The following is a 22,188-nucleotide window of genomic DNA, read 5'->3' on the forward strand; positions in this document are numbered from 1 at the left end:
CACCCTTCTATTCGCGGCCAGGGGGAGGCTTTCCTCGCCAGCGGCAGCAGCTGTACTATTATAGTCCACGCAACCATGGCTCTGCACAACAACAACGCCAGCAAAGGTTTCGTGATCGGCATCAACAAACCTCTAAGGCTGAGGGGAAGTGTTTCTCGGTGTACGTCGATGGCTTGGGCGATCGGATCACCTAAATGAAATTAAAAGCTATCTTTGGGAAAGCAGGACGGGTCTGTGATGTTTTCGTTATGGATTTGTCAGTTTTCATAACGATGCCGAGGCACGGAGGGCAATTCGTTTGTTCAATGGGATGCGTTTAGACGGCAACTTTCTGGTCGTGAAAAGAGCAAAACCTCAGAAAGCTTTTGGTGTGAATACAGCAAAATCATCTGAACAACAACAAGTGCGAGCTACTGGCAAAATTTGGCGACCAAAGGCTCAGCAACAACAACAATCTTCTGCCAAAGAGCATGAGATGCAAAATAACGAAACAGCTCAGCCTCAGGAGTCTGCAAAAGGTACAGAAGCATGTCAGTTATGCCTTTCTGACTTTGATTTGGATGATGTGTGGTATCAACGTTGTGCAAGAGCTCGCATGCTTGAACCGAAGCCTGTCCACGTTCTACAAGACGAGTTCGCCCAAATTGGATTGTATAATTTTCATTTCATATCGCTCGGAGCAGATGAGGTGGTTATAGAGTTTGAGAATAAGGAAAAGATGGAGGATACTCTCTTGGAGCGTAAGTGTTTTCTAGAGTTGAAAATGTCCGAAGTTAGACCATGTACCATGCTTACCTATGGCGTAGCTCAACTGGTATGGATCCGTCTGTGGCAAGTCCCGATGGGAGTTTGGACGGAATCGTTCTTTACTGCCGTTGGTAATAGATTGGGGAGTTTTGTGAGTTTGGATTCAACAACCAAGTTGTGTCACCGGGCAGACTTTGCATGCATCCTTATTCGTATGCATCATCCGCTTTTTCAGAGTTTTACTATGGAAGTTGATGTGAATGGAATATCTTGTATTATTTTGTTAGAGAAAGAAGATTCTGCTTATGACTATGGTAAGATGGAAGACATGCCATCTACGCCGGTGAAGATTTATAACTCGGAGGATGATATTCAATCAGAGGACGATTTTGAGAATGAGGAAGACATTAATGTTGATGAAGCTATGTTCCAAGAAGCTTCTTTTGATAAGGAGTATGAATCCGCTGAGGAGGTCGTTTCGGAGGAAGAGGATGAAGCCTATAGGAATGATAAACTGGAAGGGTTACAAGTTTTGGATGATGCGCACTTTACTATGGCGGATGAGGGAGTAAATTTCCCTGTTGTGAGCGGCGGTCAGGCCAGCAAACCGGAGGCAGCGGCGGCTCAGGCGTTCTCAGCGGATTTGGGGCAGTTAGGAGCGGTTTTCAAAAATTCAAAATCGAACGTCATTAAGGCAGCCATCAATTCATGAGAGGAGTTGAATGAGCAGTTACAGACTCTAAAGGAGTCAGGTTACACGCATGAGGAGATAAAGGGGTGGTGGAAAAATATAAGTTCAGAAGGAATCTTGGCAAAGGGAAATCAAATCTGTTTTAATGATATTCAAAATCCTGTTACTAATATTGATAAGAAATTTTCTATTACAGGTTATTCTTTTAATTCACATGATTTGGTGCATAATTGTTCATGGCCTCTTTATTCCACTTATTGGGACCCACTGATCTTAATTCAGCAACAAGAGCAAAGGCCATGTTTGCCTCTCTGCTTTCACAACCAAAACGACTTATTGAGGTTTGCAACAACTTCTGCAACTCTGACAACTTCAGTCTTACAGGAAACAAAGCACGTACAGCGTGAAGTCTTCATTCGCACTTCCCCTCATCAAATCATAAGGCAAACCGATACTTGTGCTTCCATCCTTCCCCTGGAGCGTGATCTTCAGGCTTCTCAGACGCCTCAAAATCCTACTGTGCGTGTTGATCCTAGTACTCCGACGCTTCCCGCGATTCATGAGTCCCCAAATACAACCTCCTCCAAAAAGAGCTCGCAGCGGGGGCGTCGAAAAGGGAGCAAAAACAAACCCAAAGCCTTGCCTGCGGATTATTTGGAGCCCGTGATGGGAGAGGACGGTGTGTCGACACGTGCGCAAAGAGTTTGGTTGATTGGTAAGCAGTTAGGCCTTAAACCACGCGGTTCTGAAGCTTTGATGCTGAGAGGTTTGGAAGCTCAAATCCGCGAGAACCACCCTCATCCTAATTGACATGTCGGGGTCTTGGCTCATCGCTGGATGGTGTCTGATGAGGTGCTTTTGAGTTCGGGAATGCGGAGGTGGAGGAGTTGGTTATGTAAGGATGCTTTTGGGTGGCGCCGGTTTGGTTGTTCATGGGGGTTTAGACGCATGGGAGGGGGTGTTTGTTTTGTCTGGTCTTATTTTTCTTTTGTTTGCAGCCGAAGCTACCCCATGACTGTGGGTCAATTGGTCAAGGGAATGTGGAATTTTGCTGCAATGATGCTGAGTATTTCTTAGAATCATTTTTGCTGCTGCTGTTGCTAGAGAACAAGCTGGTGCGTGGGTGTTTTTGGCTCCTGATGTTGCTGAAATACGCATAGTGTTGTTGCTGGTGTGTGCTTCTACGAGGTTGCTGTTGCGGTTAAGCTTGCTGTCTTATTGAGGTGATTTTTCATGCTGCTGAACCTATGTGCTTCTGGTTCATATAAATGAAGTTGGTGCTGCTGCAAAATTTCAAAGACAAGTCGCTGGTATGAAATTTGGAGGAGACTTTTATTCATGTAGCTGTTTCATGTAGCTGTTTTATGTGCTGGTTCATATAATTTAAGATGGTGTTGCTGCACAATTTCAAAGACAAGGTGCTGGTGTGTAATTTGGAGAAGGCTATTATTCATGGTGTTGCTGCACAATTATAAAGACAAGGTGCTGGTGTGAAATTTGGAGGAGGCTATTATTCAAGTAGCTGTTTGATATACTTGCTATAGGATATGTGCATACTATATTGACCTTGGGTGCGGCATTTGTTTGTAATTCTGATACAAGCTGGGATTGTCATAATTGACTACTGTTGTTTGGCTTGGAGTTGTTAGTTGACTTCTGAAATTTCTGCACTGCTATCTATTTGTTCTCGATATGGATTGTCCCTGTGCTGCTGTTGTGGTATTCTGGCGGTTGCTGTCATTATATGTTGATGTTTATTGCTGAGACGAACATTAGAGAGCTGTAGCTGAAAGTTTTTCCTATCTTTTGTGGCTCTATATATGCAACTGTATACTGCCAGTGTTGGGGCTCTTAATATGTGGTGTTTCTTAATGTTATTAGTGCCCCATTTGCTGCTGCCGCTGGGCTCTTCGTTTGGGGTGGTGTGGATTATTCATATGCTCCTATTTGTCTTGAGTTGTTGTTATGCTACTGGTGTTGCTGGCCTGTGGTTAGTCAAAAATTCTTGTTGCTGGTATTTGGAGCTGGTGCTGTTGCTGTTATGAATATTATGTTGTTGGGGTTGATTTATGAAGGACTAGAGTGTTGTTGCTGCTACAAAATTTGGGTTGTTGCTGCTACTGTAATTGGAAAAGGACGGGTGTTGTTGTGTTTTTATGAGGATGTTGTTGTGCTTATGTTTGGATGCCTTGCTAAGATTATTTTAAAGGCTGCTGATCTTTTACAGGGGGTGTTGGCGCTACTTGTTGCAAATTAATAGGGTGTTGGTGCAACTTTCAACTATAAGTGGTTGGTGTGATCTTTGGAGGAGGTTATTATTCTTGTAGTTGTTTGCTGTATTTGTTGTTGGTCATTTGTGGGTAAGTCTGGCTCCAAGTTTTGATTTTGTATTAAGTTGCAGAATGGCTTTCCAAGTCAGTGGTACTCTTTTTCCTTGCTTGGCTTTTTTCCACTGGGTTTTGCCTAGCAATGTTTTAATGAGGCTCTTTCTTGGGAATTTGTTCTAGTCATTATGTGGGGTGGTGGAGGGTCTTTTTTTCTCAGATTAAGGTGTAGTTTTTTGCCTTGTCTCAATTTCAACTCGTATTGTACTCGGTTCTTGTTTGTAGCTATTTTTGGCTCAGACTATTCATATTAATAATATTCATTTCGTTTTCAAAAAAAAAAATTGTATGTAATTACGCTAAAATATTTAATTTAATTCAATTAAAATTATAAAATTTATTTTTTGTGGAGAATAAATTACGATATGTATGAACATAATCAAGTTATTTTACCACACAATCTAATAAATTATGATTGATTTAAATTAGTGAATGTATATAAATAAGTTATTTTCAAATTTCAGATGGTAGTAAATATAATTTAACTATTAGTATAACATATTTATATAATTGTGACCGTAATGATTAGTATTTTTTAATTTGAATTAAATTTCTCCATAAGATATTGTAGATTTTTTTTTATTTTAATTATATTTAACTCGAAATTATAAAATAAAAGAGATATATGACATACATTATATTACTAATTTTATGATTATTCTAAAATATAGATAATGATCTTGATTTCATTAATAAAATGATAGAGATATATGACATAGTATTAATAATTAAATTAATTTTTCAATTAAATCATATTAAAAATTTATAAACAGTCTAATTTTCCTCCTGTAACCAATTTTTTTTATAAATAGTTCAAAAAAATAAACTTATATTTAACGTAAATTTATTTTATCAAATATTCAAAAGTATAAAAAGAAATTAACTTTATATTTTTTTTTTGAACGTACAGGATAAAACTAAAAAAATATAGATTTAATAAAATATTTAATTTATCAATTATACATAAATTTTGTGTGCACGTACGCACGCGCGTGCATCGTGTATGCGTGCGTGCTGAGTGCATGTGTGTGCGTGTATTAGAAGAGGGGTCAAATTACAATAGGAAGAATGATTTAATCATTAAAAAATGATTCACTGCTAGAACCACACAAAAATACTGAGTTGGGGCATAAAATAAAAGAATCGTAAAAAGAATCATCTTTTGAGATCGAAGAATGATCGAGAAAGAGCGAGTTACCATTTTTGGAGCTCGAAGAAGAAAGCAAATGACAATAATCTGAAGAGATAGTGGCGACTGGCGATTGAGGGGTAGAGAGAGAAAGAAATGGGGTTGTTGTGTTTCCGGATATTCCAATCATCTGTCATCACCTATGGGTGAAGGGAAGTTTTTTTGTTCCTTACCCAGTAAAGAGGATAAGCTGCCCCGAATACCTGAATATATGTAAAGTCAAGAACAAGACGACGTCTGGAAGTAGAATGAATCTTTTCCGCTGTGAAAAAATTAAAACTATTCCATCATTCTTTGATATAAATACAGGGGAAGAAGAACAAAATCAGTTTGATAGAGAAAAAAATTTAATGAAAGCAGAGAATATTCAAATCTATTCTATCACCTTCATCCAAAACCAACCTGAAGAAAAGTTAAAAAGTAGAGTAGATTTCCTAGTTCAAAATCACCACCGGTTTTAAACTTTGAAGCGTGAAAGCAGAGTGCAATGAAAGGAGAAACTCAAGAATTAAAAAAGATAAAATCCTTCATTACTTGTATAATCCTTCATTACTTGTCACTAACTATGTGACAAGTTTGGTTTGTAAAAAAAATACTTCCTTATTATGCAAAGTGGCTTATTGATCCATTATTAAAGGGTAGATGGAAATATATATAATTTTTCCTTTCCATTATTTGTTTGTCCCTATCTTTTTTCAGAGAAATAATTATCAGTGTGAGCCAGTTCAGCAGATAAGCTTGCTGATATGGGGGGACGAACAAAAGATAATTCAGGTGAAGAAGAACAAAATCACATGCTCAGCAATTTTACAGTATTCGTAAGAGAGCTAGAAGATTCTCCAAGAAATAATGATCAACAAATCAAGTAAATTTTACTCAATTGATGATAATTATGCAGACCATTATTTCTTTCAATGTATAAGAACGGGCCGGCCCTGAGCCTGTGCAAGCAGACCCACAGCCAGGGCCTCAAAAAAATAAGGGGCCTCAAAAAAAATTCACATTAAACTTTCCCCAAAAAAACAATTTAGTTATAATAATTAATATTCAAGATAATATTATGACTTTAGCTGGTCTAGTGGTTAGTAACCGTTTATGATATTTTTATGTTCCGGGTTCGAATCCCACTTTTTGCCTTTTGGCGAAATAAAAAATTTAAAATTTGAATTACTAACCAATGTCGTCATTAATTTTTCTATAAATAAGGAAATGAATTGAATACAATAAAAATTGATAAAAAAAAACAATAATGTCTTGTTCTATATTAATTGTATAAATAAGTTAAGAATTAAAAAGGAATTAAGACTAATTAAATAATAAAACAGATGGAGGAAGTACGATATAAAGTGTCTTCAATAACGTATTAATGATTTTATAATATTATAAATTTTACAACTAATACTCCCTCCATTCCCTATTATAAGTCACTCTTTTTGAAAAAAAAAAATGTTTCAAAATATAAGTCACTTTCTAAAATCTAGAAAGCATTGAATAGATTTTTCCAAGTTCACCCTCATATTTAATATGAAAGAGATGATGAACTTTAGAAATATTAACTTGGAGAGAGAAAATCATAGGAAAGTAAATAAGGATAATCTATGAAAGTTACTCATTTTCTCTACAAATTTATTACTAATAACTACTTTTCTTAATCTAAGAGAATTAGTTATTTTTGACTTATACATAAAAATAGAGAGAGTAATTAATAGTACGAATTATCATTCAATATAGTTTGTTAGTATACACCCTCCGGTCACATATATAAGTAAAAAAGACATTTTAGGTTCATTCATTTAATGAATGAACCTAAAATGTATTTTTTACTTATATATGTGACCAGAGGGTGTATATTATTTATACTCATTAAATATTTACAATAAAAAGTTAATATATTTAATAGTATAAAGTGTCATTAAATATAGTCAACTAGGATTGATATACACATTTAAAGTTTTACCTTTAATAGCTAATAAATATAATTAATGCAATATATGGTGTCTTCAATGACTCATTAATGATTTATAAATGTCAAACTCAAGTAAATTTTACTAACATATAGAAATATTATTTTTAACTTTCTGATGAAGCAAAAAAAAGAAATATTACTTTTATATATTTTATTTTCTTTCTTTACAATATTTATATATCAAAATATATTAAAGATAGCATTTAATATTTTCTCAAGTGACTTTCTTTTACAATTCCTCCAGTGACTATTACTTATATGGGTATATATATAATTATATATAGATATAAGCTCACACTTACCTAATAATTCCAATAAGTTCGTTTGCATCAATAAAATTATGGCAATATTTCTCTTTTTACTTGTTAGTTTGTGTATCCAGTGCTATGAAGTTAATGGAGGAAGAATACACCACCAAAGTAAACAACAACTTCAGTTACATGACTACCAAAACTTTCAGGTATTATACTCTCAAGTCTCTGATTGTCACCTAATTAATTTTCTACCATCATTTATTTAAATGGCACGCGGTTAAAAAATGCAGCCTTCAATAGATGATTCTTTTGATTGTGTTGATATGTACAACCAACCCGCTTTTCAGCACCCTGTACTCAAAAATCACAAAATCCAGGTAACTTTTGTTGTTGATTCTTGAGTCATTTTAAAGATTTTTTTATACTTGCTTATAGAAATGTAAGCATCATTTAAGTATACTTGTGAATATTATAATTATATTAATCTTATTAATTTATTTTAATATTTAGACTTTAAATTTTGTATCTAACATCTTCTTCTCATTGTAACAAAGCTCTTCCCAACTTTTCTGAGAACCACCATGCAAAATAGATCCAGTTCCTTTAGTAAAGCTGTTAAATATCAGAATTTCATCAGAGAATGTCCTCCACGAAAAGTGCCTATTTTAAAGACCACAACAAGGCAAAAGATGGTTACCAAGTCATCTTCAAAATCGCAACTTGATGGTTTTAATGAATACTCTGAAAGTAACCCTGGGCATCATGTAAGTTGGTTTATCAAAAGTTGGTCTTCAAACTTTTCATTTGATGAATTGTTATCATAATATTTATATGGTTACATTACTTTGATTCAAAAAATATATATAAAAATATTACTATTTCTTGTAAATTTGAATTTTTATCTTGCTTAAATTTTATTTTTAATTGAAAACATTTTTTATTTAGAAAAAGATAAAAAATTGGTCAGATATAGAACAATTTTTAATTATGATAACTTCATATTTAATTATTTATTTACTAATCACATTATAATCTATTTAAAACATGTTTATCTCATTACTTTCATATCCTATAATCCTCAAGTTTGCTACCCTTGAAACAACCCAAGATATGATGTTTCGTGGAGGAAGTGCAAGAATCGGCACGTATAATTTATCGCTTCAAGAAAACCAATACAACATACCTGGAATTTGGATTCAAAGTGGTCCACCAACAGAACTCAATAGTATACAAGTCGGAACTGGTGTAAGTAAATTTTTATCTTGTGTATGCAAATATTTTTTTGTTTTGTTTCATGACAATTTAAAAATGGAGTACAATTTTATTTTTCAAATGACCCAATTTAACCCATTGTATTAATGTTTCCTTTATTATATTTATTCTATATACGCTATTTTTAAATAAAATATTCTTATTATGCAAGGTTCATCCAAGCTTATATGGAGACCATCAAATACGTGTAACTGCATATTGGACAGTAAGACTCCTAAGTTTGAAGGTATGAAAAACGGTAGAAAGGGGGGGTTTGAATAACGTTTTCAGTATAAAGCTTCCACCTTAAAGATTTTGACAAATCTTTCGAGAACTTTAAGTGCTAAAGATAAGAGATAGAAAAGCACACAAGGATTTTATCCTGGTTCACTTGATAAATCACTCAAGCTACTCCAGTCCACCCGTTAAGGTGATTTCTTCCTTCTTAGATTGAAGGCAATCCACTAATCAGGTAAGAGTTACAACTGCACTTGAAACCTACAAGTGACTAACAATTACACTGACTTAGCTCACACTAAGATTCACTCTCTTAGTCTTCTCTAGGATCCGATCAACCTTGATCTCCTAAAGGAACTAAACAAACTGTTTATCAAAGAATTGTTTACAAGAGATTTGCTTCTAAAAAGCTAATAGTAAACTCAATGAATTTCAGATGAAAGAAAGCTTAGAAGAATTTGATTATGTCTTGCGCGTATGTGAATGCTTCTAGCCGCTTCTTTCAGTCTTCAGCCTCTTTATATGCTCCAAGGATTAGGGTTGAGCGTTGCATGGAAAATGCTACCGTTGGAGGGCAGTTCTGGAAAATCCAGCTTCTACTATGTCTAAGACTGTTAGGTAGGTCGTCAGGAAGGTACAGTTGCTTTTGTACTTGGATAGCGACTTGACCTTTAAACCTAGGAGACTTCTGATCAGGGGAATGCTTCATATTGGAACTTGTGAAGCCGGTTGATCAGAGTCAGAGGGAAAGCCCAGATCCTCTGACCATTGTTTCTTCTGATTCTGAACTCAGAGGGAAGAACATGGTCTTCAGAGTATCTTGCTTCTGGACAACAGAATTTCACTAATCAGCTTCTGGATCTTCAGAGTCTTCTACACCATCAGAATATCTGAGCCTTCAGTGTTTCTTGGTTATCAGACTTTCTGGATCTTCAGAACTTCTAGTGACTGAGTCCACATCAGAGTTTGTATAACTTCAGAACTTCTGAAGCTTTTCCACTGTTCATACTGAACATGGTGCATGCGAAAGCGTTGCTTGGGTCGCTCTTTATACACAGTGCTTCTGATTTGTGTGAGATTGAGTTGAGGTCAGAGTCTGTAAATAGCACACTCAGAAAAACACGTTAGAGTACCACAATTGTTCATATCAAAAGGTTAACTTGTAATCATCAAAACATAGAGTTGTACTACTAGATCAAAACTTGATCTTACAAAGTTAACACACTGTTTTCTTTTCTTAATTACTTAATTTTATTATGCTTATTTAAATAATTTCATGTAGGCAGATGGCTATCACAAAACAGGATGTTATAATTACCAATGCCCAGGTTTTGTGCAAGTCCATCGAGGAGCTGGCTTTGAAGGAGTCCTTTTGCATAGTTCTGAGATTGGAACGCTACATAAATTTTCATGGATTGTCAAAGTCAAACAGGTAACTAAATTTGAAAAAAATAAGACTATCAATTTGGTAACATCTTCACCTTTATGAAAGTTAAAATCTTCTAAGCGTATTTGTACACACAAAAAATTAGTTTATTGTTGTTGGACACTAACTTAGCCAAAAGAATTTCTTAGTAACTTAAAATCATAAAATAAAGTTTGACTTAAAATATATTGAATGATGAATTTATTTATTTTTTTGACAGCAAAATTTATTGATAGAAAAGGTCTTGGGAACAACCCTCCCAAGTAGGAAAACAAAAGCCGAAGAGAGACAAAGGCTACAGCCTACATGGCAGCTACTAGCTCAAAAAAGAAAGAAAGAACATAAAGTAACATAATAAACAAGGTGCCTGCTGTGGCGCCTCCTCCAGATGCAGGTATGTTGCCTCTTTTTAGTTGGACCAGTAGCAATAAAACATGTATTAAATGAGGTGTTTTTTCCATTTATCCTGAACTGATTTTTAAATAATATTCTTTAAGGAAAAAAAAGTTTATATATTTGCTAACTGGTCCCTAACTAAAGCAGTTACCATGGTAAATTTAACTTCTTAACCTCCTCCTATCCAAGTGATATGACTATTGTTCTTCTCATGGGAAGGAGAGACCAAGTTGTAGAGAAGAACGTTCCAGACGAGATAGGGAAAGAGAAGACGAAGTAGCAGAGACGATAGACAGGAGAAGACGAGCGTGCGTTAGCGATTTGCCTTCCCTCTCACCGGTCAAGGTCTGTTCCTCATGTTTTCCTTGCTAAGATTCGTTATTCATCGTTTTTGGGTTTGATTGTTTGAGTTTCTTCGCAAACATCGATTGATCTCTTGTCTTTTTTCGTCGCCTTTCGTTATTGCTCCATGACCTTCATAAAGTTTTGATTTTTGAATGAATTTTCGGAACCATGTTCAGAAATGACTGGGTTTATGTTCATAAAGTTTTGATTTTTGAACGCGTTTTTGATATATTTTCGTTAATCTTCATGTCCTGTGTTGTGTGATTTATGGATCTCCTCTAACCTTCTTCTAAGAACCACAGAGTGATTTAAACTTGAATGCATTTTGGTATGGGGAGTGAAATGTTATTCATTGATTTCCATTTATTTTGTAGAATTTACTTGCAAGTTGCAGTTTTCATTTTATCTTAGCTCGCTGATTCAAGTGATTTATTCATGTTTCTCTGGCAGAAAATGAATAAGCTTTTCACCTTCTGTATTGCAAAGCTTTCAATCTGATGGATAGTCAATGTATTAGTAGCAGACGGGTATTCTGGTATTGGTGTTAGTAATATGGGCTTATTTCATCTCTTTTGGGTAGTCACACGAGATGTTCAAATCTTGTTCTTATGCTTTGGATAGGAAGCATATGTTGGTACAAAAATCATAGTTGATAATTTAGCTCAATTTCTGTGAAGTATCCTGTATGTGGGAGTAACCCATCACTAATTGCTCTATTTAATCTGTGCATAACTTGTTTGAATAACTCCATTGGATGTACCCTAAATATAGAATAAAATTAAGCTTTGTGGATTTTTCTCATAATTGGCAAGTGTTGTGCCTAGAGATAGTTCTTAGTTTAATTCAGTGCCTATGTTTAGCTTGACTTGTAGACTGTTTTGAACTAAATAGTTTATTTTGCTCTCTGAATCCTCTTTGGGGCCAGGTTGTGTTAGTGGTTTAATTTATAATGTTGGTTTTTATCTTCTCTGCAGATGAACCTTTTCTAGTTAAGTTTTGTCAAAGTCTTGGTTCTTCTATCTTCTTTTGGCTGCTTTGGGTGAAAATGAAGCCTGGACTTGCACAAGTTTTTGCTGTCACCGTATGTTGCAAGAGACTTCGTTTTGTTTCAAATGGCATCACTTGGATTAAATTTGCATGCACACCATATGGATGGACTAAATTTGAAGAGCATGTGCTATGTTTTCAGTGAACCCATGGTTCGTAATTCTGATTTTTCTTGATACACATTTAGTTTCAATAAAATTGTCATGTTTAGTAACAAACTTTGAAACAAGTCTGTGTATGAGGAACATGATTTTGCTTATACATGTCAGATATGGTCTCATGCTTGATGCACACAAGTTGTTTGATGATATTCCTTAGAGAGATGTGGTTTCCTGGATGACCGTGATGGGTGGACTTGTGGGACTCTGGGAATTGCTTTGGAGCTTTTGGGATGTTTTCATATGTGTGGGAAGAGTTTAATGATGGTAGACAAATTCAGGTGGGAGGAAAAATTCATTCATGTGCTTTGAAGAAAGGAGTGGGTGGAAATAGTTTTGTTGCTTTTGCACTGACTGAACAATTGTGGCGATTAGTTGTGTGGCTCAGAATTGAAGACTATTTTTGCGTAAATAGTGGCGGTTACAGGCTGTTAGAAACTTAACACAAACCGCCAGCGAAATCATATTTTTGCCAATATAATTTCAAATAAAAACTTTTCCTACATAGACGACAAATAAATAATTTTATTAATTTGGTTTATGTATATTATACTACACGCATTAGTAACATATTACATATATAATAAAATATTTATACATTTTGGTATTAAAAACGATGATGTTTAATTTTTATTTAGATTTTATGATGAAATAATTTAAGTTGAAACATGAGTAAGCCAAATATTTTGCAACTACTAAATATGGTGTTAATCTAGTAGTAAGCAAGCTAGATTCTTGTAATTGTGAGATTATAAGATCGAACTCTGTGAAAATCATTTGTCGAGAGAGACCGTCACTGTATCCTTTAACCTGTGAATGACAAAAAATAATAATTTACAATCATTATTATAAAACAATGTCGAGGCTATAAATAATTTAAAAATGGTAAAAATAGTTCATTTATATATTCCTTAGGTCAAAGACTTGTATTGGACCATCCTTCATTGTCAGGTCCGATAAGGGTAAATGTCAGTCCTTGTCATGTCTAAGGCTCTTCTTGGGCCATTGCTTCCTTATCATGTCCGGTAAAGGTAAAAGATAGTAGTGGTGATGGAGAAGTCGAAGAAAGATCATATTGGGCCTCATAAGAAAGAATGGTCCAACATGAGCCCCCGTGATGGGAAAGTCGAAGAAAGACATTATTTGACCTTATTGGGCCTCATAAGGATGAGTGGTGTCCCAACATGAGTCCCGATGATGGGAAAGTCGAAGGAAGACCATATTGGGCCTCATAAGGAAGAGTGGTGGCCCAACATGAGTCCTGATGATGGGAAAGTCGAAGGAAGACCATATTGGGCCTCATAAGGAAGAGTGGTGGCCCAACATGAGTCCTGGTGATGGGGAAGTCGAAAAAAGACCATATTAGGCTTCATAAGGAAGAGTTGCCCAACATGAGTCCCGGTGATGGGAAAGTCGAAGGAAGATCATATTGGGCCTCATGAGGAAGAGTAGTGGCCCAACATGAGTCTCGGTGATGGGGAAGTCAAAGGAAGACCATACTGGGCCTCATGAGGAATAGTGATGGTCCAACATGTGTCCCGATGATGGGAAAGTCAAAGGAAGACCATATTGGGCCTCATAAGGAAGAGTGGTGGCCCAACATGAGTCCCGGTGATGGGGAAGTCGAAGAAAGACCATATTAGGCCTCATCAGGAAGAGTGGCCCAACATGAGTCCCGGTGATGGGGAAGTCGGAAAAAGACCATATTAGGCCTCATCAGGAAGAGTGGCCCAACATGAGTCCCGATGATGGGAAAGTCGAAGAAGACCATATTGGGCCTCATAAGAAAGAGTGACCCAACATGAGTCACGGTGCAGGGAAAGTCGAAGAAATATCTCATTGGGCCTCATAAGGAAGAGTGGTGGCCCAACATGAGTCCCGATGGTGAGAAATTCGAAGAAATACCTTATTGGGCCTCATAATTATTTCGTTTTTATATAAGTGTCACTATTTTTATCTTTTTTCTTGTTCCTATTTAATTGTCACTTTTACAATTTTAAAAGAGCATTAATCATGTTTTACGAATTCGACCTTTATTTAATGGTGGTAGGAATATTGAAAGGTTAAAATTAATAAGAGCGATAAAGAATATAATAGGAAGTTAGATGGTAATTTTAATAAAATAAGAATATTAAATGATATTCCTTAAAGTAAAAGTTATTAAGGAACAAAAGAAGTATTAAACAAATAAAGATAAAAAATTAAATAAGATAAATATAAGATAGTATTTTAATTATTATTTTTGGAATATAATTTTATTTTGTAAAATAAAGGAAATACACTAAGCTAAAACTTGACTGCTTTAAAGTTTTTTTTGTCTTCAATAGTTTCATCTTTTTGTAACTTTGTAACCATGATTTATATGTGATTGTTGGAGGTGGAAGTTTGTGAGGTGGATCTAAAAACCCTCGGAAGTATGCTTGTTGAATTTAGAAGTGAAAATTAATTTTTCTATCAGGAAGTAGTTTAGTGGCGGTCAATGACCTCCACAAGTTGCTGTTGAATCTCATTCGCAATCAGTGAGCATTGTAGTGAATGAAGGCGAGGGTTATAAACCGCTACCAACATACAATACAACTAAAGAGCATCTGCAACAAAATTTCTTATAGATGAGGAAAGCTAAAGATATCTGAGGTTCAGTTCAAGCAAGATACCAAAAAACAAAAAATGAAATGAAGGCCAAAATCCAAGAGTATCAGTACGATAGAAGTTGTACAAATTCAATTAAAAGATCAGTGCAATGTACATTGTACACTATGACTATCTATGCAAGTTCTTAAGATGTATTGGAGAAAAATCCTCCGATCACTAGGATGTCAATAAACAAGTACTATTAACTATTAAGAATAATATTTCATTGATGAAGGCTATTGTGTAATTTTATATTCTCATTGATGAAGGTTAAACTTGCAGATATAGTTAATGGATGGAGATGGAACTCATGTTTGCACTTTTTTTTTTGTTAAGCCAATTAATAGTATAAATAAGAGCACCAGAGGTGCTAAAAATTGTACAAGTACAGCTCAAAAAGAGCATGAGACCAGATAAGTAAAGCAAAAGAAACAAAGCAAAAACAGGGGAGCAAGCATAAGACTCATGTTTGCACTTTGAACATATGTTCAAAATGCAATTTCTGCTGGAGATTTCAATTTTTTTGGCCATACCGCCATATGATGCAAGCAGCGATTAATATTCAATTAGCTTATATTATTGGGAGAATCTTTAAATGGCAGAAGTATATGAACAAGATTTGATACAATTAACCAAAGACAGCATAAACCAAACACACACATTCAACACAAGCAACAAAACAATAACTCAACTGAAACCCACTAACCATAAAAAAGGAAAAAGACTGAGTTTTGAGACTGCCAAACTTGTCAAAGAAAAATGCATGTGTAACGCAACCTTTAGGTTCTCTTTGCTCCTACTTCGAGAAGTGCATAAAAAGACCAAAGCTGCAAAACCTGAGCAAGGATTCTTCAAAATTGGACGGTAATTGGAATCCAAACCAAAAACAAAAAATGGAAATTATCAACCATATGAGAAGAGCCTCATAGAGTAATGGTCGGGTGACAGTGGGGTGCCCAACGGTCGCCGCATCCTCCACCCACCGTGAACCGCCGACCCCATCCGAGACAATCGCCTCATCTCAGTCCAAACAAAGGTCTTACTCGACCCAAATCCTAAACCCAAACGAACAACAGAAGCCATTAACCCCTCTGTCTTCCCACCTCCGCGAGATCGACCTCGTGTCCAACAGCTTAAACCTTCAAACCATAATTTTCAAATACCATGGAAGATGAACCACCAAATAGGATTCGATCCCCAAAACGTCGTTTCAGTCAGCTTCATCGCACCTTGATCTTGATAAGTGAAAGAGGACGAAAATGGAAGACGCAAATGGTGATATTTGGTTCTCTTCTCTGAAAGATGAAGAATGACAGATGAAGAAGTATGAAATTAGGGTTTACTGGTGTGTTGAAGATGAACCAAGAATAATAGAATATGAACCAGCAATGTCTGATTCAATCTTCAATCTAAATCTCACTCATGGTAGAAATCCATATTAACCATAGGCAACTTTCTAACAATTGCTAAAAAACCCTTTCCAAAATTAATATCAGAAATATTTTCGAATTATTGGAAAAATGCTAAAATAGATGAAAATTAAAAATTAGATACAATAGTGGCCACATGTCACTTTCCTATTTGATAGGCCTCATGTAGGCACCACACCCACATTTTCCCACAGACACCACAGAATTCACGAATAAACAAAGGGTCCAACCCCACAGAATGGGCAAAAAAAAAAGACATAAACAAGAGGCATTTAGAAATCAATTCCCACCCTAGGACAAGGCACGAACCCAGCAAAGATTCCACTCCACAACACCCCAAAGTAGCATCCAACCTTAAGAGAAATTTCCTCCTCAAGCATAAATACGGTCCACGTACTGCATAACATACCCCAGCCAGCATAAATCATATCTGCAAAGGCTACAGGCAATAGACAGATAAATATAAGATCAGTAAACCAGCTACTAAAACAATGTGACACAGCATCACTCAATTAGAGACCAGATTGGCACTGATCTGTTGCATCCTGTTTTTGCTAGGTAGTCCGCGAGATGATTAGACTCCCTATAAATGTGAAACACTCCCACACAGTCCACATCTTCCATCATCATATCAATCAGCAATAAGTCATTTAATAACTTCCACGGACGGTGTTCTTTATTAGAAATCCAACCAACTGCCAATGCAGAATCACTTTCAATTATCAGATGTTTGATTTGGAATTCTTTGCAGAACTTTAGAGCTGCTAAAATTCCTTTAACCTCCACCTCAAAAGCCCATAAATCCCCTACAGCCAAGGAAAAATAGCCTTTATGTCTCCTACTCGAGTCTCTCAAAATCCCACCTATACCACTTTTACCCGGATTTCCTTGAGAAGAGCCGTCAACGTTAAACTTAAGCAAGCCCGTCGGGGGGGTGGGAACCAGATTTTGGGCCTGACTTTAATCAGGGATTTGTTCACCCTCAAGTCAGTGAAATTGCAAGAGAAATCAGCACTTGAGTACGGACACTCTTTCCACCATGCCTTAACCCAACCCATGATTCTCGAAATATGCCAATCCCATGTGGCTTCCATTGATGATTGAGCATTATGGAAAATTACATTATTCCGTGCAATCCACAGGGACCAACACATCGAATAAGGAATTAAATCCCAGAGCGTTGAATCAGAATTGGATCTCAAGGAAGACCATTCCAGCAAGAGGTCTTTAACTTGTTCTGGACAGCACCATAACACACCTTCCCTTGACATGACAGCATACCACATTTTCCAAAAGTGTGTACACGACAACATAAGGTGTCCCGTTGTCTCAAATTTAAGCCCGCAGTTGCTGCCCAGACCTTCATTCTCAATCACTACCCCTCGCGCCATTAGATTATGTTTAACTGCAATTTTGTTTGCAGAAGTTTGCTGCATTTTCTTTGGAATAATCCAAGCTTCCGGGGTCATAAGTTGTATCTCTACTTGCTGGTACAGTTCCTTTACTGAAAAGATTTCAGTTCTATCTCCCAGCCACAATAATTTGTCCATCCCTTTAACTGGAAGAATTGAGTGGATCAAAGAGGTGAATCGGCTTTCTTCATCTAGCTCCCATCCAAGGCGTCAGCTGCGTCTAAATTCCACTGACCAAGACCATCTTCTGGCCACAAACCTACCAGCGTCACTCACAGTCTCCTCTTTGTTTGCAGCCAAGGTATACATGCGAGGAAACAGCGTTTGAATCGGGGCAGTATCCACCCATGGGTCTAGCCAAAATCTCACAGCTGATCCAGTGCCAATTCTACACATTAGCTGGCCTCTAAACAGTTTGGCCATTAAGGTATCTTCCATCAGAGAATTTACAATGTCTTGGACTACAATAGAGCATCCTTCTTGTCTAACCGTCAACAAATGCATGCATAAGAACCGTTCGTCCCATTCATATTTTCTACAAAGAGTCTTTCTCCAAAGAGAGTTGCTTTCGTGCCCAAACCGCCATGCCCACTTCAATAAAAGTGCCTTATTTCTCCACCCCAGAAATCCGAGGCCAAGTCCCCCAAGCTTCTTACCTTTACATATTTGTTCCCAAGCTATCCATGAAATGCGTCGGTGACCAGCTCGATTTTCCCACAAAAAGGCCATCATCAGTTTTTCAAACTCTCCTATCACTCCCACCGGGGCTTTGAAGATTGACATGTAGAAAATCGGGATGGACGAAATTACAGCCTTGAGCATTACCATCCTCCCACTCAAGGAAAGAAATTTGGAGCTCCACATCGCCATTCTTGCCCTCATTTTCTCTATCACTGGCCTCCAGAATTGTTTCCTCCGTGGATTTTCCCCTAATGGAGCCCCAAGCTACACCATTGGGAGTTTATCCACGCCCACATCAAGGTTGCTTGCCAGTTGAATTATCCTTTCCTGTGGAGTAATGATATATACACACCTCATTTTTAAAACACTTCATTTCCACCTCTTTTTGTTTCTATCTCTCTCCTCTTATCATCTATCACATCTCATACTTTCTCTCTCTTACTTTTTTCTTTCTTCTTATCTCTCTCCTCATTCCACCTCTTACACCTCAAAAAGAGGTGTGTATGTATAATTATTCTTTCCTGTGCCACATTGATTCTCCTCGTTTTCACAGAAGATCAAGGTGTTGTCTGCGAATTGGAGATGATTGATGATGTGGCCTTGCCCTACATGGAACCCGCAAGGTATGTCCTCTTGAAGAAGTAAATTAAGCATGCATGAAAGGACATTAACACAGATATGAGAAATTTGAATATTTCAAATTAGTATTTTAATGTAAAAATTTATATGGAAGTGTTTTTTTTTTGAGAACCAAAATATTATATAATAAGGAGTAATGGCAAATACCATTACTGCAAGTTCAGGATACAAATAAAGACAACGAAAATAGAATGAAATACAAAGCTAATATAAAGACAGTACACCAAAGAAAAAGAAACACAACATGGTACACAAGGTTGAAATATGCGATCAAGCACAACAACCGTGCTCAAGACTGTAGAACGAGCAAAGAAGCCAGAGACAACCTTTTTAGAAACCAGAAGAAGCACAAGCCTGGTGCAAGAGCGTAGATTGTTAAATTATATTTTTATAAAAAAACGTTAACCAAGTCTTAAATTTATAATAGAAATAAGTAATGAAACTTCTAATGATGTGTGAAATTAACTTTTTATTTATTTTACTATTATAGTTGATGCATATTTTCACATTTTTAACTTTACTAATAGTGTAATATACTTTTAAATTTTAATGTAAAAAACATATCATCTGAAATTTAGAAATTAGTAAATGAAACTAGTCATATGCCCCTTATAAAACACACTATCTTTTCCTGTGAATTTGATAATTGTATTTATTACTAAATCCATTAAAAAAACTTGAGTGATCTTTCTTCTTTTTTTATTTAGAATTATATATCAGGGGAATGATGTGTTTTTCCCCCACATAAAATGAGGTTGTTAATGTATCTTGTCAAACACAAAAAATATCATTTGTGTATGAATTATTTATGAAATAAGTGACATGAGTTACAATTTCTGAGTAAAATATTTTACACATATAACTGTCTTCACAAAAAAAAACTTGTACCTTTTTTTTTAACTATAATGTATGTTATAAAGACTCATTTTCATAACTATAAACAATGTGGCTACAAAACAAATATTGGTGGACAATTTAATTGCAAACCTAATTGTTTCATTGAATAAATTAGACATGAATAAGTGAAACTATTAAAGCTTCTAACAATATATTTATGTATTTTTTGAAATACCATTTCTAACTTTAAACAATTTATAATTAAAAAATATTTTACATAATTGATATAAAAAATAATTATTCTAACATGTCTATTATAAATTTAAATATTTTTTAAATAATTAAGAAAGTAACATATAAAATATCTTCAAACAGTCATGAAAAGAATAAAGTATTAGTAATTTATATTATCGATTTATATATGCTTTATAATATTTTATTTCTTCATTAGATATGAATTTTTATATCATGTGATCACTTATTTATTATCTTTTAATTGCTTGAATATTTATAGGATAAAGTCACAGGTAATTGGTGGTGTATTGGTGGGGAAGATCTTGTGGCACTGGGGTATTGGCCTAAAGAAATATTTACTCACTTACGTCAAGGTTCATCTTTAATTAAATATGGAGGTGAAACATTTGCTCCACCCAATATGATTAGTCCCCCAATGGGTAGTGGTAGATTGCCTAAGGAGTTATTCAAAAACTCTTGTTTCATTTCAAATCTTGAGATTGTCGATTCAAATTACAATGAAGTCAAAGTAAAACCCAAGGACATGAAGTCAAATTGTGATACAACACCTAATTGTTATGACGTGTTGTACCGTGGTTATGAAGGATCTTTATATCGACAAGCCTTTCTCTTTGGTGGGCCGGGTGGAAAATGTGGTATATGATTATCTTAAAAACTTTATTTAATAAAAGGTTGTTCATTGATGCTATGGATTCTTGGAATTTAGTATGCCTGAACTTCAATATATTGTGAAAATAAAGATTATTATTGAGAAATAAAAATATTAGTATAAAGCCCAGAAAACAAGCTCATGGGAAAATCCTTCTCATGAAGAGTTATAGTTACAGTTTGAATTCCTATCTTCAAGACACATCCAAAGAGGATCCAATCTATTACCACCTTTGTTTGCTAGAAAAATCAGCAACAATGTTGCTTTCCTTATTAGTGTGTCTAATCTCCACACATTTCACTTCTCTCATTAGAAAATAAATTTAGTTCAGCTCATTAAATAGTTTCCAATACCTATTTTCCTTTGAAGAAACTCTTCCCACCGATATCAATGAATCACTTCAAAGGATGATATTTTTAAAGAGATATTGGTGATGGGAGAGAAGTGTGGATGACTTTTACCTTCGCTTTGAATGCCCAACTGAAATTCTGGTTCACACACTGGACAAATGTTGTGCCAAATGTCTAAGACATCGAGTACAACATATGGAATGCAGAACACACAGTACAATAAATATATCAGTAAAACAATAAAGATGGACACAAGGGATTGTTAACCCAGTTCGGTGCAATATCACCTACGTCTGGAGGGTTTTCACCAGAGAAAGTTCTTCCACTATTATAGAGAAATTGTATACAAAAGGTCTCTCAGAACTGCCACAGTTCAAACCCTTTCTACCTAACTCTACCCGTGTAAGAATACTTAGTCCTCCCCCTAAGTATGAGAACCCCTCTCACTTTCTCTAAATCACTGCCACAGTGATTCAACAACTTGTAACAAATACAAACGCAGATCTCATGATCAAACAATGAACACTCAACTCTCAGACAAGAATAACAACACATGAATATGCTGAGAGAACAACAAGTATGAACTCACACAAGAGTAAACCCAAATTTACTCAACAGAAGCTCTGCTAAACAACTAGGTCTAGGTCTTCATATATAGCAGTCATCCAAACCTTGTCTTCAATGGGCTTGGGCGAGCAAAGAGTCCATACACAGCCAGGGAGTTACCAGAAAACAAATCTGTAACAAAAGTCTTCAATTAAAAAGTTTCCTTTTCCAGAAATAAGCCTCCCACAATTTCTCAGATCAAATCATTAAACCGGATTTGATCACATTCAGTATTACCCTTGACGGCGCACAGAAGCTTCCAATCAACCCTAGCTTGATTACAAAGTAACCAAAACACAGCTTCACAGTAATCCTAGCCAACTCAATGCTGATCTCGCAGGGACAGATGTCATAGACAAGATGTTATGACATCGGGTCCGACATGTTGGCTTTAAACATACATTAGCTAAAATGAAGACAATCATAACAAAGGAACAACACCAACCATGACCTAAATTCAAGGAGAAAAAACCCATAATTTTTCTACTTGCATTGCGTACCACGCCCCCACCCAACTTGGGTCTGGATTCCCTTTTGAAGCTCTATCAACATTATCCTTCAGCAGACCTGTGGAAGGAGGAGACCAAGATGCAGATCTTGGAGGCTT

The 22,188-nt window shown here is 35.8% G+C and overlaps 1 protein-coding gene and 1 long non-coding RNA gene across 2 annotated transcripts; both read left to right on the plus strand.

Annotated features, from left to right (window-relative positions):
* Window positions 1-7,317: 7,317 nt before the first annotated feature.
* LOC130735575 (uncharacterized) lies at window positions 7,318-20,619 on the plus strand. Its single transcript, XM_057587514.1, has 7 exons — window positions 7,318-7,437; window positions 7,522-7,608; window positions 7,786-7,995; window positions 8,315-8,476; window positions 8,655-8,708; window positions 10,002-10,151; window positions 20,236-20,619. Exons 1-7 carry the CDS (start codon window positions 7,318-7,320, stop codon window positions 20,617-20,619), a joined length of 1,167 nt encoding a protein of 388 aa, XP_057443497.1.
* LOC130735576 (uncharacterized) lies at window positions 10,725-12,494 on the plus strand. The gene is made up of 3 exons (XR_009018507.1): window positions 10,725-10,886; window positions 11,861-12,085; window positions 12,203-12,494. It is a non-coding gene; the product is annotated as an uncharacterized LOC130735576 (long non-coding RNA).
* Window positions 20,620-22,188: the final 1,569 nt, after the last annotated feature.

Source organism: Lotus japonicus, chromosome 2, assembly GCF_012489685.1.
Source record: "Lotus japonicus ecotype B-129 chromosome 2, LjGifu_v1.2".
Lineage (NCBI taxonomy): Eukaryota > Viridiplantae > Streptophyta > Magnoliopsida > Fabales > Fabaceae > Lotus > Lotus japonicus.

Bases quoted from the DNA above. Each gene is read 5' to 3' on its own strand.
- LOC130735575 (XM_057587514.1), top strand. From the start codon at position 7,318: ATGGCAATATTTCTCTTTTTACTTGTTAGTTTGTGTATCCAGTGCTAT. The intron at 7,438-7,521 runs GTATTATACTCT...TAAAAAATGCAG, and splicing joins ATGACTACCAAAACTTTCAG to CCTTCAATAGATGATTCTTT. The intron at 7,996-8,314 runs GTAAGTTGGTTT...ATAATCCTCAAG, and splicing joins AAAGTAACCCTGGGCATCAT to TTTGCTACCCTTGAAACAAC.